Genomic DNA, 16197 nt, shown 5'->3' with positions numbered 1-16197 from the left:
CAGTTAGGAACATTTTGAGTGTTACATAAATACAACAGTATTTGGCTAGGAAGCATTCAAGATTAATACAATATACATTACTCTGTGTTATTGAGATAATGAGTAAACCATAGAGACAATAGAAATTAAAGAGCTGAGAAATTTACTACATGGTACCATGAGAAGAAAACCGCAAATATGTTAGTGAGGTGGTCATCTATACTTGTAAAGGCAAATCATCATTTAAAGCGGCTACCAATTGGCAAAAATTTCGAGGGGGTGGGTGGGGAGAATTGACTGATTTACTTCAGATCGCTACACAATACTCCAGTAAATGTCCAGACCAACACACACTACATGGTGGGTTTTTTTTTTTATGTAGGTGGCATATAAATACAAATACAATGTTCATTGTACTATATGAAGACAAGTTTATTTTTAACATCGTTATAAAGCTTCTCGAAAATTTCTTTATCAATTTACTTCAAATATTGACACAATGCTCTAATAAATGTTCAGATAGACATGAGCTATATATTTTTTTAAATATATATGGTATATAAACATACATGTAGTATGAGAAAAATCTCAAAAAGTTCTTGATACATTTACTTGCACCTTTCACATGGTGTTCTAATAAATATTCAGATGGAGAAAGGCTAAATACGTTAACACGGATAATGAGAAAGAATATTCAGTGCTTTAAAAATGTGCTGTTCCAGTTTCTTTCTTGCAGGCCATTTTAACTACAATAGTGTAGCCTTTGAGCCACTAGACAATTTGTGTGTAATTTCAAAAGAAAAGAAAAAGTATACACAACTGTGAGCCATTTTGCTTTCTTCTTCGCAGTCACTTTTCACAGAAAATAGGAAAGTTGCAACTATGATTTATCGGTATATGAATAGAATACTACTATGGAATACAGATTGTCCAAAATTTTGTAAATGTTCCCTTTCGCACATTAAAACTATGTGAAATAGTGTCAATGAAGCTCCTATCCTCACAGATCCAGCAGCACGAGATGTTCCTCATACCCCGTATACCAATGATTCCAACAAGGATAAGAGCAGAGAGAGTGGGTAGAGGAGGTGGGCAAACGGATATAGAGAGGGCAAAGGAGCAGATGGACAGACAGTGGGGAGGGGAGACACAGAGAGATGGTACAGGAGCAGATGGGCAGAGAGAGGTGCACGGAGAGTGAGGAAAAGGAAAATAAGACGTACATCCAATTCCCACAAATATTGAGCAATTGTAAAGCATTGGTGGATTCACATGTAAGTTTACAGAAAGCACAAAAGAAAGTATAAGTGAAGGTGTGTTTACAGAGTGGTTTGGAAACATCAGTTTATAGGCTTCAAGGGAATTTAAAACTCCAAGAAAAAATTTCTCCATATAAATGAATATGGGTATGGGCATGGGCATTCTATTCGAGATAAGTAAATACTTCAGGTTCATGTCAATAAAGAACCGTACTATCCACGAGTGCATTAGTGTTGTAGAAAAAGGATACCAGTCTCCCATAATGACATCCCCTCCCGAGCACTTGCGCTACAAGACTAAAATAAACATGTTATATAAATTTATATTCGTCTCAATAACTTAAACAGGAAAAATTTCACAACATTTTTCATCTCAGTGTGAGGATGTGAGATGTAACATGTCAAATTTGATAAAAAGATACACTGATCAGCCAGAATATTATGACCACTGACATACTATCGATACAAACCCGTCTGGGCGATAGCAGAGTCACCCGGGAATGATGACTGCTAATCAGACACACATACGGCGCATGTAGTATCAGTCAGCGTGGTGTAGGTATGTAGAATGGGGAACATCAATATTATGAAAAGGATAGTTGCTACTCACCATGTGGTGGAGATTGGGGGAGGGTAATGGAAAAGGAGATCAGTAAAAAGACTGAGGGTGCGTTGGTGGAACAGAGGGCTGTGTAGCACTGGAATGGGAACAGGGAAGGGGCTACATGAATAAGGACAATAACTAATGAACGTTGAGGCCAGGAGGGTTACGGGAATGTTCACTATATTGCAGGGAGAGTTCCCACCTGCACAATTCAGAAAAGCTGCTGTTGGTGGGAAGGATCCATATGGCACAGGCTGTGAAGCAATCACTGAAATGAAGAACGTTGTGTCGCGTGGTGTGCTCAGCAATGGGGTGGTCCAGTTGTTTGTTAGCCACAGTTTGTCGGTGGCCATTCATGCAGACAGTCAGTTTGTTGGTTGTCATGCCCACATAGACTGCACCACAGTGGCTGCAGCTTAGCTTGTAAATCATATTGATGGTTTCACAGGTAGCCTTGTCTTTGGTGGGATAAATGACACTTGTGACCAGACTGGAAGTGGTGGTGGTGGTGGTGGTGGTAGGATGTGTGGGACAAGTCTTGCATCTAGGTCTATTACAGGTATATGAGCCGTGAGGCAAGGCATTGGGAGTAGGGGTTGTGTAAGGATGGGTGAGGATATTATGTAGGCTCGGGTTGGTGGCAGAATACCACTGTGGGAAGGATAGTGGGTAGGACATTCCTCATTTCATGGCACAATGAGAGGTAGTGGCGGAGAATGTGATTCAGTTGCTCCAGACCTGGGTGCTACTGAATCGTGACGGGAATGCTCCACTGTGGCCAGATGGTGAGTGACTGGAGATATAAGGCACAGGAGATCTGCTTTTGTGCAAGGATGGGATTGTAATTACAACCTGTGAAGGCCTCAAAGAGACCCTCGGTATATTTCAAGAGGGGCCACTCGTCACTTCAGGTGCGACTGCCATGGGTGGCTAGGCTGTATGGAAGGGATTTCTTGGTATGGAATGGGTGGCAGCTGTCAGTATTGCTGGCAGTTGGTAGGTTTGATATGAACATAAGTACCAATGTAGCCAACCATGAGGCAGAGGACATCAAGGTAGGTGGCTTGTTGGGATGAGTAAGACAAGGTGAAGTGAATGGGGGAGAAGGTGTTGAGGTTCTGGAGGAACGTGAATAAGGTGTCCTTACCCTGAAATCATATCACGAAGTTGGCATCAATGAATCAGAACCATGTGAGGGTTTGGGATTTTGGGTGTTTAGGAAGGATTCCTCCAGATGGGCTATGAATAGGTTGGCACAGGACAGCACCATGTTGGTGCCCATAGCCATATCCCAGATTTGTTTGTAGAGAATGCCTTTAAAGAAGTAACTGTGGTGAGTATATAGTTGGTCATGGCGACTAGGAAGGTGATTGTTGGTTTAGAATCCATCAGGTGTTGGGAAAGGTAGTGTTCAACAGTGGTAAGGCGATGGGCATTAGGCGTGTTAGTGTGGAGGGAGGTGGGAATCAACAGTGATCAGCAGGCACCATGTGGTAAAGGAACTGTGGAGGAAATGGTTGGTGTCTTTTATATAGGAGGGTGAATTGTGGGTAATAGGCTGAAGGTGTTGGTCTATGAGAGCAGAGATTCTCTCAGTTGGGCCACAGTAATTGGCAACAATGGGGCATCTTGGGTGGTTGGGTTTATGGACTTAGGAAGCATGTTGAGGGTAGGAGTGCAGGGAGTGGTCCTTTCATTTATTATTATTATTATTATTTTCCAATAACTAGTAATTTCACACTGTGGTTCCCAGAAGCATTAGTGGTGCACAAAATCGTAATATGTCCTTAAGATGATGACATATACAGGAGCATGAACTTCACTCTTTAAAGCAAGGGTTCTGATTGGTAGATATTTCCAATACAGATCACTTTCATCTGCAATATAAATTTGGTCTGGGGTGAAATCTCTTCTTCCACAAATTTCTGGAACCCTTCCCAGAGGAAATCAGCTGCCACAACATTTGAACTATGTCACTCTCCTTGCACAGTAAGTTCGCGAATCTTGGGATGACGACTGAATCTGGTTAGCCATCCAGATGAGGCATAGAACTCTACCTCTAACCCTACAGTGTTACAAAAAAAATGGTTCAAATGGCTCTGAGCACTATTGGACTTAACTTCTAAGGTCATCAGTCCCCTAGAACTTAGAACTTGTTAAACCTAACTAACCTAAGGACATCACACACATCCATGACCGAGGCAGGATTCGAACCTGCGACCATAGCGGTCGTGCGGTTCCAGACTGTAGCGCCTTTAACTGCTTGGCCACCCCGGCCGGCTACAGCGTTACAAAAAACCAAGCATTTTTGATACTTTTATTTATTTATTTAATTGTGTCAGAAACACACACTATAGCTTACAAGTTATACAAAATAATCCAAAACATGGTACTATAAGCATTACAATTAAATGCGGAGTGACCAGAATGCAGCAACTTCGCATGCTTCCTTGATGGCATCAATGACATTCTGTGACGTGCATGACGTTGGGCATAGTCTACAGACATGAAGATGATTCATTATCTGTTCTTCACGACATTCACATGCTGTGGAGTCGCATGCAAATCCCCACTTTTTCAAGTTAGTCTTTGTTCTTCCAACTCCAGAACGCAGCCTGCTGAGGGTCTTCCATATTGACCAGCTTCCTTCGCGACCTGACGGGAGGCTTTCGGTCGGGATCATCCACCCTGCAAGGTGGCTGGATCTGGAACGCCACAAGTTGACTCTGAAGTTCGAAGGTGGTTCAGTGAGGCTTTCAGTTGAATGGAGAAAGCTTTTCCTGGACTTGAGCCTTGGTACTGCTGGCTGATACCCGTGTAGAGCGTGGGCCTTCAGATTCAATGCCTTAGACTTTTCCAGTGTTTATGCACATTCACAACTGATATCTGGAGATGGAATGCCCGCTAGACAATAAACTTTATCAAGTGGTGTAGATCTCAAACATCCCATAATAAGTCTGAAGGTTTCATTCAAGGCGATATCCACTTGTTCAGCCTGACTAGATCTGCATCAGACAGGGCAAGCATATTCTGCAACTGAATGAAAGAGCTACAGCAGAAGTTCTTAAGACGCGAGGCTATGTCCCCCAGGTTGTACCCAATAATTTCCAGAGAATGTTGTTCCCTGCAGACACCTTCCGTTTGGTGCTCAAAGAATGTATTGTGTAGGTAAGTGCTTGATCAAGAGTTACTCCAAGATATTTGGGGGTGAAGCAGTGTTCTGAAAACAAGCAATTTCCTTGCTGCATGTCTATTTCTAAAATGTAATGCACAAATCTGTGTTTTTGCTGGATTTGGCTTCAGCTGGTTGTCTTGGTAATAGCCACTTAGATTTTCTACAGCATGGGAGAGCTTCTCTCCAACATGTTCAAAAGATGTTCCTTGAACTGCTAGAGCAACATCATCAGCATAAATAAATCTCTTTGTCCCTTGCGGGGAGTGCTGATCATTTGTGTAACTGTTACAAGTATAGGAGCTAGCACACTCCCTTGAGGAAGGCCGTTCTTTACATTCCTCCATCTGCTCCGCAGACCTCGAAATTCAACAATAAACTTTCTGTTCTGAAGAAAGCACTCAATCATTTGGGTGAGTTTGTAACCCCCAGTTATGTGAAGCACTTTATTTAGCAATGTATGATGATATCTTCTGCTCATTTTTGGCTAAACCATTGCAAGAGAGCAGCAACTAATTCATCAAATGTATATCTCTTCATGCTTTTTTGTGCAGATGGTCCAGGACCAGAACTGCATTTCCTGGTAAAATTCTGTACTTTTTGCTTAGTGTTTTTAAGGAGCCAAAGAGTCTGCATTTCAATTAGTTTTGCAGCAGGTCCCTCACTTCTCAAAGCTTTCAATCAATTCTAATTTTTGTTTTAATGTCAACACATTTCTCTGTGTTCCTGATCACACCGGAACACTGAATATGCCTTTGATTTCCATGGAACAGGCAGGCCGATAGCAGTGGAAATGATACTCTATTGTCACGTGGCAGTCATTTAAACAACAGAAATGGCACTTATTGTCATATGGCAAGTTGTTTCACAAATAATCCGCAAACAGGATAATCCATACACTAATAATCACGAATACACTTCATGTATTATCATTGAGGCCAAGAGAGACAAATCTTAAATTCTAAAAATCACACATCCTTGACCACGTTACACTCCAATGTTACCAATATAATTCAGCCACTGCATCAGGGCGTGATAGCAACATTTAAATGGCACTACCGTGAGCTATTGTCGAGACTCATTCTGCAAGATAGTGACACGGAAAACAAAAACATGAATTATGCACTGAAGACAGTATATATGAAACACACAATTTATTGTCGAGTGCAAATCTGGTATAATGTGAAAGCAGAAACTCTTCGAAGGTGTTGGAGCAAACTGTATGACGGGCTCTGAGAAAATGAGTCCCAAAATTTTGAAAACTTGACAGATATGGTAGAAGGAATTCTCGAATGCAAAGACATGGATCTGTGCGAGGTGGACAAATGGCTTGTCACTGACCATTTGCAAGAACTCATTGATCAAGAAATCATAGAAACAGTGTTGCAATCCATACCTGGCGATGGTTTTCGAACACTAGAGGTAAGGTTATTTCAAGAATTCATCTTTCTACAATCTGCTGGATATAGTACAACACGGAAGTCACAGTACATGTGCTGCTGCTGCTGTCGTCGGTGGCGTAGATTGCCCTAAGATTTGTTGAACAATGCTGTCAGTCAACACTGGTTGACATCCCTCTGAAGAAATGTTGGCGGAACAATTCATGTGCTACCAACTGTTAAGCACAGTATATTGTATATTCAGGTATTGTAATCCCAACAACGTAATTTTAACTTTAATAAAGAATGTAAGTGTAGCCTACAAAAAGATTTTGAATTTGTTCGACGTAAAAAACATATTGAAAATACATACTGTAATTACAACACTAAATTCTTCAGTACATGTTAATGGGTTCACTGGAAAAAAAAAAAAAAAAGTTATCTGAAATGGCTTCTCCCCCTTTAGTTCTATTGATTGGGATTGTATTGGCTCCTGAATAGTGTACATTCACGAATAACGAGGCATCATTTCATCCAAGCCAATAAGTCCAATGAGTGGAAAACATATATCCAATATTATAAAAATATATCTAAAAACAAAGATGATGTGACTTACCAAACGAAAGTGCTGGCAGGTCGATACACACACAAACAAACACAAACATACACACGAAATTCTAGCTTTCGCAACCAACGGTTGCTTCGTCAGGAAAGAGGGAAGGAGAGGGAAAGATGAAAGGATGTGGGTTTTAAGGGAGAGGGTAAGGAAACATTCCAATCCCAGGAGCGGAAAGACATACCTTGGGGGAAAAAAAGGACAGGTATATACTCGCACACACACACACACACACACACACACACACACACACACACACACACACACATCCATCCGCACATACACAGACACAAGCGAAAATGTGTGTGTGCGAGTGTATACCTGTCCTTTTTTCCCCCAAGGTAAGTCTTTCCGCTCCCGGGATTGGAATGACTCCTTACCCTCTCCCTTAAAACCCACATCCTTTCATCTTTCCCTCTCCTTCCCTCTTTCCTGACGAAGCAACCATTGGTTGCGAAAGCTAGAATTTCGTGTGTATGTTTGTGTGTGTATCGACCTGCCAGCACTTTCGTTTGGTAAGTCACATCATCTTTGTTTTTAGATATATTTTTCCCACGTGGAATGTTTACCTCTATTATATTCATAACAATATTATAAAAAGGACGAGTCACAAATCGGCACAACAGAAAGACTGTCAAACAAGTAAGTTTTTGGCCAAAAAAGCCATCACTGGAATGGGGGGGGGGGGGGGGGGGGTGGAGGACATGCATCACATACACACGTCCTGTGTGTGTGACTGGCCACGGCAGCCAGGCTGTGTGTGTGTGTGTGTGTGTGTGTGTGTGTTTTTTTGGTGGTGGCGGTGGTGGTGGTTTCATTCCACTGAAGGCCTTTTTGGCCGAAAGCTTACTTGTCTGACAGTTTTACCTGCAACTCAGCATCTCTGCTGTATGGTGAGTAACAGTTACCCTTTTCAAAATATTGTCATTATACCATGCTGGATTTTCCATTGTTTAAACATTATAAATCTTCTGACATCCCTGTCATTACCATACCTATCTGAGTTATAATATTCTTACCTAAGTTCAGGTCTCAAGAAATAAAACTGATAACACTGCAGATTTATTAACAAAACTTTCACCCAATATAACAACAGACATTCAGTTCGAAGTACAAACTTACATGGTATAAAATAAGGGTACATAACATGACGGTTTGACACAAAATTAAGCAACATGTATGCCACAGCTATATCTGTCTGTCTGTCACATAATGTTACACTTTGCACACTATAACAAGCACTCTCACCACAGTGGACAGTCTGTGCCCTTTGAAGCCCACAGTGAACTGATGCTCCTCTATTTCACATACTGGTGGGAGTTAATCACTGTCACTGAACACAATCGTAGACTTCTTCGTGCTTCTGCCGCTGCTCCTGCTACTCTGGCCCGTGAATGACTCCGCAATAGTCCTTTGTGCCACAGGCTCATATGTACCCTATAAAATGCAAATAATCATCACATAACTGGAAAAAGAGAGAGAGAGAGAGAGAGAGAGAGATAATTACAATTCGAGTACGCTCAAGACAAAAGCAAATGAAATTAAGATCAGGTTACCTTCCATTCGGAAAGCAGTTGCACTCCATGACTGTTATATTGACTTCCAAATTGTAGATTGCAGCAATCAGTTGTCCTTTATAAATTTTATTATGCAGATCTAGATTTTGGCTAGAAGCTAGCCATTCTCAATGCACTATTATTTTCGCTCAATGCATGTAATGCCTGTTGGTCAGGCTTCATCCAATATTCATTGAATACTCAATGAACTGTGGATGAAGCCCAAAATCTAGATCTGCACAGTAAAATTTAAAAAGGACGACTGATTGCTGCAATCTATAATTTACAAGTGAAATTAAGATGCCAGAACAAGGAACTGCAAATCAACTTAACACAAAATATCTATAAAAAGAACTATACATCCACAAACACACAAAACAAAAGCAACACAATACAGTAATTAAGCTTTAAACTACAATGCCTCTGTGGATCAGAAACACCAATTCTCAACAGGAACACAGACATTGAAAACACTAAGAAAAATGAATGCAAAATTGTAAGAAATATTCTAAGCCCAAAATTTTTAGACAAACAACACAGATTCAGAGGCAAAAAGGAGCTCTAAAAATGCACTAATATCCATAGTGAAATTAGGAAATACAAGTTAAGACACTATTGACACATTAAAAGAAGAACCCAGACAGACTTACGTAACAAATAGTGAAATTCTTTGACACCAGGAGTAAAGCCAAAAAGGACACAATGAAATGGACTGGAAACATCAAAACTGATCTGAAATTGGCAGGAATTACACCAGAAGATTCCAAAACATTGAAATCTTCATGTCTCAATTTTACAAATGGCAAGCTGACCAAGAGGAAAACCAAATATAGCAATGGAAAAAAATGGTCTGATTTCTCTGTCATATATTTGGCAACATAGATACGAGATCTAAGAACAGCTATGGTGTTTGAGATATAAAGGGCTCACCAAGAAATTAAAATGCAGAAATGTTCAACTGTCACTCGGCAACAAACCTATCGTGCTGCTTCTTTTTTGCAGTGCAACACCTAACACAATAGGCAGCTTACTGGGAAGAAGAGGCGCACGGCCTATTGTCCAACCAGTGGGGAGATCATCTGCCCAGTTAAGGCATCTAATGCGAGTGTGAAAGCAATTACATCATTCAGTCTATCCGTACAGTTACCACCTGCTGTGCAAACAGTGCAAATTAAAAATCAAGAACTTGAGAAATCAGCTGCTGCTGAGAACTGCCAGTACTTAGGATATCGAGAATCAGTTACAACGGTTACGGGCCATTTTGCCTCAGGAGATACAATGGCTTTATGACACCATCCCCACCTACTTCAGGAGATACATCCAGGCCAGAGGGATTGCAACATTGTAAGTAGACTCATACTGCCAGGTACTTCATAAATTTGACTCGTTGGTGTAAACACTGAAATAACATTACATATTCTCTCGTCCCCGTAAAGTAGAGGTGTACGGACTAGTTAGTATTGGGGTCTGCTGCTGTGGGCGCCCACTGCAGACATCGTAGTGCCTACTGAATCGGCATCCCACTTCACGTCCAACCAACATGGGACGCCTGCATCACAGGGCTTATATTCACCAGAAAAACCTACGTCGTCTGTGTTGCCCACAAATATTTACTGGCAGCCACAGCACAACACAACACCAGGTCCCCACCGACAGCTGCCAGGGACTGCTACCCATTCGTGGAGCCTGCAGAACAGCTACACTAGAGGTCGCAGCTAGTCCGGGAACTAATTTGCTATGCAAGGCACGTGATCGCAAATAGTTCTGGCAGATACATCCACCAATTAGCTTGATAGGGCGGTGCAATGCCGGTAAAGGGCAGTTCGATGCACCACTTGGAAGTCTACAGAACTGGCACCCTGGCAGCCATAGCCAGTCACCTCTTCTAGCTGGGTGATCTCTTGCGGATGGACTTGGTATAATCGATGAACATCTTGACATTGTAGAACTGTTTGATTTTGATCCCTCCCTGTGAAGAGTCAGAACTTTCCTATTATTATTTGTTATTGTATACTGGTGATTATCCACAGGGACAGAGTCTGTAATTTTTTTGGAGATTGTATTATTGTTTCGTTTAGGTGAGTGCAGTAAGTTGTTTTCAGACTTGTATTTTCCACATTTCTATTCTGCTAGTGCAGATACACGAGCCGCAATCCCCTCACTGTGAAACTTTAAGGGCTGCGAGAACAAAATACACAAAGATATATATAATCGACAGTGAAAACAAAATTAAAAAATAATACAATTTGCATACTTCTGTGAACCTGTAAGTAGTCTGTGCATCCTTGGCATAAAGTTTCATTTTGTTTCCTCGTCTCCTCCTGAGTGCAACACTTCTCTTGTCAGGCAACATATAAAAGTAAGAAAAACTATTCCAACTTTTGGAACTGTTGTATCCTTCCTCACAAAAGAAAATGTAAACTGTAGGGGACACTTTAAAAGCAAGTGCTGACCACCTAGAAGGGAATCTGTGTTCACACGCACCACTCCTGAGGCACAATGTGTAGCACTAATATTTCTTACCACTGAACGACATTCTCAAATGTAAACTATAGAACAAGTAGTCATAGGTAAAAGCAGTCGATATGTGGGGGTTATTATTTTTATTTGTACACGGAGAGCGAAGTCAAGGGACGAAGTGAGACTTTGGACACAGGACGGCAATTGCAGCAACTCTGTGAGAGAAAATAGTGCCTCAGACACAAAAACAGGCTGCTTTGGGGATGTGCAGAGTTGCTAAGATGGTATAAATAAATGAACAATGGAGATGAGGCTGGGTAAATTATGTGAAATTTTCTATTAAGACTGACTCTACAGTTGAACTACTAGCAGTGAGAGATCTCTAAGTAATCTAATCGATGATGTATCTTTGGGAAGTCAATAGATCTGTTTTAATTTGTATTGGAATCCTTACATTATTTGCTGCAAGTTTAAAAATGTGGTGTAGCTTTTCTTTAAAGAAGCGGAGGTACAGGTGAAGCATGAGTCTGAGGGAAGCTGAACTGGAGCACAGCACAGAATTTGGAAAAGGGCGAAGAAGAACTAAATTGATAAATTATTCCACAAAACACCACATTTGTGCTGGACATTTATCACTTGCTGGAAGTGAAACAAAGCTAAACTTCATGAGAGACTAAATTACATCACAAAGAATGATAAAAGTGAGAAATATTAAATAAAAATTGATAAGGGAGACCATTAGAAGAAAGGTTTTCAGAACAATTAGCTATTTTACATGAAGAATTATTGTGAAATGGTAGCATTGCTCCAGCGGACCAAATAAATAACTGAAAGGAATACAGGTGTTAAGACACACATAAAAGCAATTATTCCTAAGAAATTTGTTGCTGGCAATGTGCCAGTAAGAGTCACAGCATTACATCTGACAATAAAGACATTTTAAGACAATGAAATGGAAGACTGGCAGGCAGTCTCTTTGGCAGCTGACAGCTAACTGCAGTGGGCAGTCGGCAGCCACACAGAGATTTGCAGTGTGAGAGACAGTTGCACAAACAGTTCATGACAGCACAGTGCAGTCCACAATTCCATGTGACCTGTTACTCAGCAGAAACATGTGGGCTGTGTATACTCCATTAACATTTTTTCTTCTTCTTAAAAGTGACACAGTGTGTTAAGAGAGAGTGCAGAATTGATTTTAAGTAGCCATTTTTTAAAGCAAATGTCAGTAACTGTCACAAATTATGGAAATTGTGCTCAAGTTTTGTTCTTTTAAAGTATGCCAATATTGACAAGGAAAATGGGTGAAATTTTAAAAGCTGTTTCTGATTTGTGTGCTGGAAGCATTGACAGGGCAAACCAAACTAACTTAAATGCTCAGGGTGTTAAGTATGAAAAAGTTTTTGCTGTGACAAACACTACTGTCAGGCACTTAACTATTGAACTAAATGCCAAGTCAAATACCACTAGTGATTTACATAGTAGACAACATGTTAGAGGTTAATAAAAAAAATGTTAGAACCGGTATGTATTACATTGAATTAAAAAGGGGACTTACAATCTGCGATAGTTAAGCAGTCTGATCTAGTGTGGCATAAGGTAAATGAACAATTTAAAGAAATAAACAGACATTTATAACAAATTAAAAGAGTTTACTGGAGAGGAGCTACTGAAGTACAGAATCAAATTTCAGGCATTATTGTAAGATTTAATGTTTTAGAAAAGCGTAAAGATTCAAATGAAGTAACTATCTTAGGTTCCACCTTCACAACATTGAAGGAATGTGTAAACGATTTGATTAAAACAAAAAGTTCAAGGAAAGCTAGAATCATCCATCAGTACTCATTTGTCAGCTGACCTGAAGTAAATATTGCTGAATTTTCAACATTAAGAGCAGAAATTTATTTAAAATATACTGTATGAAAGGAATCGTATTTGTGAGACTAAATTTAGTACACAATTACTCACTGGTGCAAGAAATATATAAATTAATGTCATCAAGTTTTAAAGTAATGAAAATGAGTTTTGTTCCATGTACTATTAAATAGTGATTTGTTCAAAATGTTTGATTCTGATAGTAAAATATGTAATCATGGCTTACCAATGGTATTAAGAGAAAAAATTCCCACGGAAAAGAGAGTTAGATATGTTCCACTGGATATCTTTGTGTTTTTTTTTTTATTTAAATGCGGAACTGTCAGAGAAGAAACTTAAGTTGCAGACAGGCACGATTAAAAGACACTCACATATAGCTTTCAGACACACACACACACACACACACACACACACACACACACACACACACACACATCTGCCAATTCCAGCATCTGAGGCTGGACACTGCAATTGGCAGTAGTGTGTGTCTGTGTGCAAGGTGTTTATGTGAGTGTCTTAATTGTGCCTGTCTGCAACTTGTATCTTCTTTACAGTAAGTAAAAATCTATCATTTCCTACATTGTTAATACTCTAACCTGGAGTTTCCATTGTTAGAACTGACAGAGAGAGTGGTTACCAAACATAAAAGTAGGATTGCATTTCAGTTTGGAACTGCAGTGGAAAACTGAAGGCATTAGTAAAAAACATACAGATTAATTTTTTTTGTGAATTAGTAGTTCACGCCTATACACTCCCGAATAGGTCATCGAATTTTTTCATATTCTGTACTGTCGTGCTATTCTGTATACTCTTTTTATAGCTTCACTGACCATCAGTATCTAATTTTCTTTAAAAAAATGAATGAACATGAAAAGAGTTATTTGTTTCACAACAATTATTCTAAATTTGCTCTTTGCTTTGCTCACTTTTCAAATTCATTATTGTACTTGGCTGGGATAACACATTCACCATAAGAAATGCCTCTTACAAGTACAATATTAGTAGGTAGCTGACCATAAAAGTTATCACATGCTGATATAAACATTAAAACAGGAATTGTGTGTTCACATAATTACTAAAATAATACAAGGGTGGTATGAAAAGTTATCAGAATGGAATAGAAAAAAAAAAAAAACTACTTACATCACTGAAACGTTTTTTATTTTTCCATGTATAGTCTCCTTGTAGATTAATGCACTTGGTCCAACAATGTTCCAGTGCCTTGATTCCACCTCGAAAATGAGTTTTCTCCAGGCTTGCAAAATAGTTGTTGACTCCGGCTGTCAATTCTTCGTTTGAAGTGAAACTTTGTTCACCAAGAAAAATTTTCAATTTTGGGAAGAGATGGAAGTCTGACGGAGCCATATCAGATGAATAAGGAGGGTGTGGCACCAATTCATACCTTAGTTCGTGTAATTTTGCTATGGCGACGGCACATGTGTGCAGGTGTGCATTGTTTTGATGAAAGAGGACTTTCTTCCTTGCTAAATCTCGCCTTTTTTCCCATATCTTTTGTTGTAATTTGTCCAGGAGGTTAGTATAGTATTCTCCAGCAATTGTTTGCCCAGTGGGGAGATAATCTACAAACAGAATCCCCTTCACATCCCGGAACGCTGATGCCATGACCTTTCTCACCGAAGGAATTGTCTTTGGTTGCTTTTGTGGTGAAGAATCGGCATGTTTCCATTGCTATGACTGTCCTTTTGTCTCTGGGCTATAGTAGTGCACCACAAACCGGCGCAAAAAATCTTGTTCATTTCTCCTACAACGGGCCAAACATTGTTCCGATATGTCCATTCTCATGAGTTTTTGATCAACGTCAAGAGTCGCGGCACCCATCTAGCAGATAATTTTTTTCATTTCTAACTCTTCAGTTAAAATGTGATATACCCTTTCAGATGACATCTGGCAAAGGTGAGCAATTTCACGCACCTTCAATCGGTGTTCCTCTGTGACCATCTTGTGCACTTTTGCAGTGATATCTCGAGTAGTGACACATCTTGGCTGACCACTGCGCAGATCATCATCTAAGCTCTCCCGACCAAATTTAAATTCATTTTTTCACTTGGCAACAGTTGAATATGAAGGAGCAGAGTCCCAAAGTGTATTCTGCAAATCGGCTTGAATGTCCTTTGCTTTCATACCTTCCTTTTATAAAGTACTTAATCACTGCCCGAATCACAATTTTTTCCATCTCGCAAATTACTTTGTGGAAACAATAGCAGAGCCACATCACCGCCACAGCTATCTTCCAAGAGCACTGATGTAGCACGTGTTTACAGGCAACAGTCCAACGAATATCAAGTGAACAACTCGTTGCGCTAGCACTGACCTCTCGTGGCGATTCCGAGAACTTTTCAAACCACCCTCGTATTTATGACATGCTAACAAAATTATACAATGAGAAAATTACAAGGATTGCAGGCTACAATAGTATAGACGGATACTTAGAAGACTGAGCTAAGATAAAAAGCATACAACCAGGTGGGTTAATTTTTTGATTTGGAAAATAGGAGTAACAGTGTTTAATTTTTTTAAATATTTATAGAAGAACGAGGTATTTTTTTGAAACAATATCTCTACAAAAAAAAACAATGGCACACCATGAAGCAATTATCCAAATGGGACAGAAATAAGTAGATGTACATGTACAGCCAAACAAATGATTAGTTTCGGAACAACTGGGTGGTATATTCAACAGAAAGAGTACCACAAATTGAGCAAGTCAATAATGCACTGGTCCACCTCTGGCCCTTATGCAAACAGTTATTCAGCTCGACATTGACAAAAGCTGTTGGATGCCTCACTAAGCGATATCGTGCCATTTTTTTTCACAAATGGCATTTTTTTTAATTTTCTCTTTTTTGAGTCATCAGTCTTTGATATGGCCCGCCACGAATTCTTCTACTGCGTCAACCTCGTCATCTCAGAATAGCACTTACAACCTACATCCTCAATTATTTGCTAGATGTGTTCCAGTCTCTGTCTTCCTCTACAGGTCTTGCCCTTCACAGCTCCCTCTAGCTCCACGAAAGTCATTCCCTGATTTCTTAACAGACGTCCTATCATCCTGTCCATTCTCCTTGACAGTGTTTTCCACATAATCCTTTCCTCTCCACTTCTGCACAAAACCACCTCATTTCTTACCTTATCAGCCCACCTAATTTTCAACATTTTTCTGTAACACCACATCTCAAATGTGTTGATTCTCTTCTCTTTCAATTTTTCCACAGCCCATGTTTCACTACCACACAATGCTGCGCTCCAAGTGTACATTCTCAGAAATTTCTTCCGTAAGTT

General features: G+C 40.0%; 1 protein-coding gene across 2 annotated transcripts in view; it reads right to left on the bottom strand.

Annotated features, from left to right (window-relative positions):
- Positions 1–8058: 8058 nt before the first annotated feature.
- Positions 8059–16197, bottom strand: part of LOC124550991 (double-strand break repair protein MRE11) — a 149551-nt gene continuing 141412 nt past the window's right edge. For both annotated transcript variants that reach the window (XM_047125821.1, XM_047125822.1), the window contains one exon: positions 8059–8446. In XM_047125821.1, coding sequence (XP_046981777.1) covers positions 8330–8446 — 117 coding nt within the window. In that variant the 3' untranslated portion in view covers positions 8059–8329. The remainder of the gene's footprint in view (positions 8447–16197) is intronic.

The sequence above is a fragment of the Schistocerca americana genome, chromosome 9, assembly GCF_021461395.2.
Source record: "Schistocerca americana isolate TAMUIC-IGC-003095 chromosome 9, iqSchAmer2.1, whole genome shotgun sequence".
Classification (NCBI taxonomy): domain Eukaryota; kingdom Metazoa; phylum Arthropoda; class Insecta; order Orthoptera; family Acrididae; genus Schistocerca; species Schistocerca americana.
The sequence above is the reverse complement of the archived record's forward strand: the minus strand, read 5'-3'. Positions and strand labels throughout refer to the sequence as shown.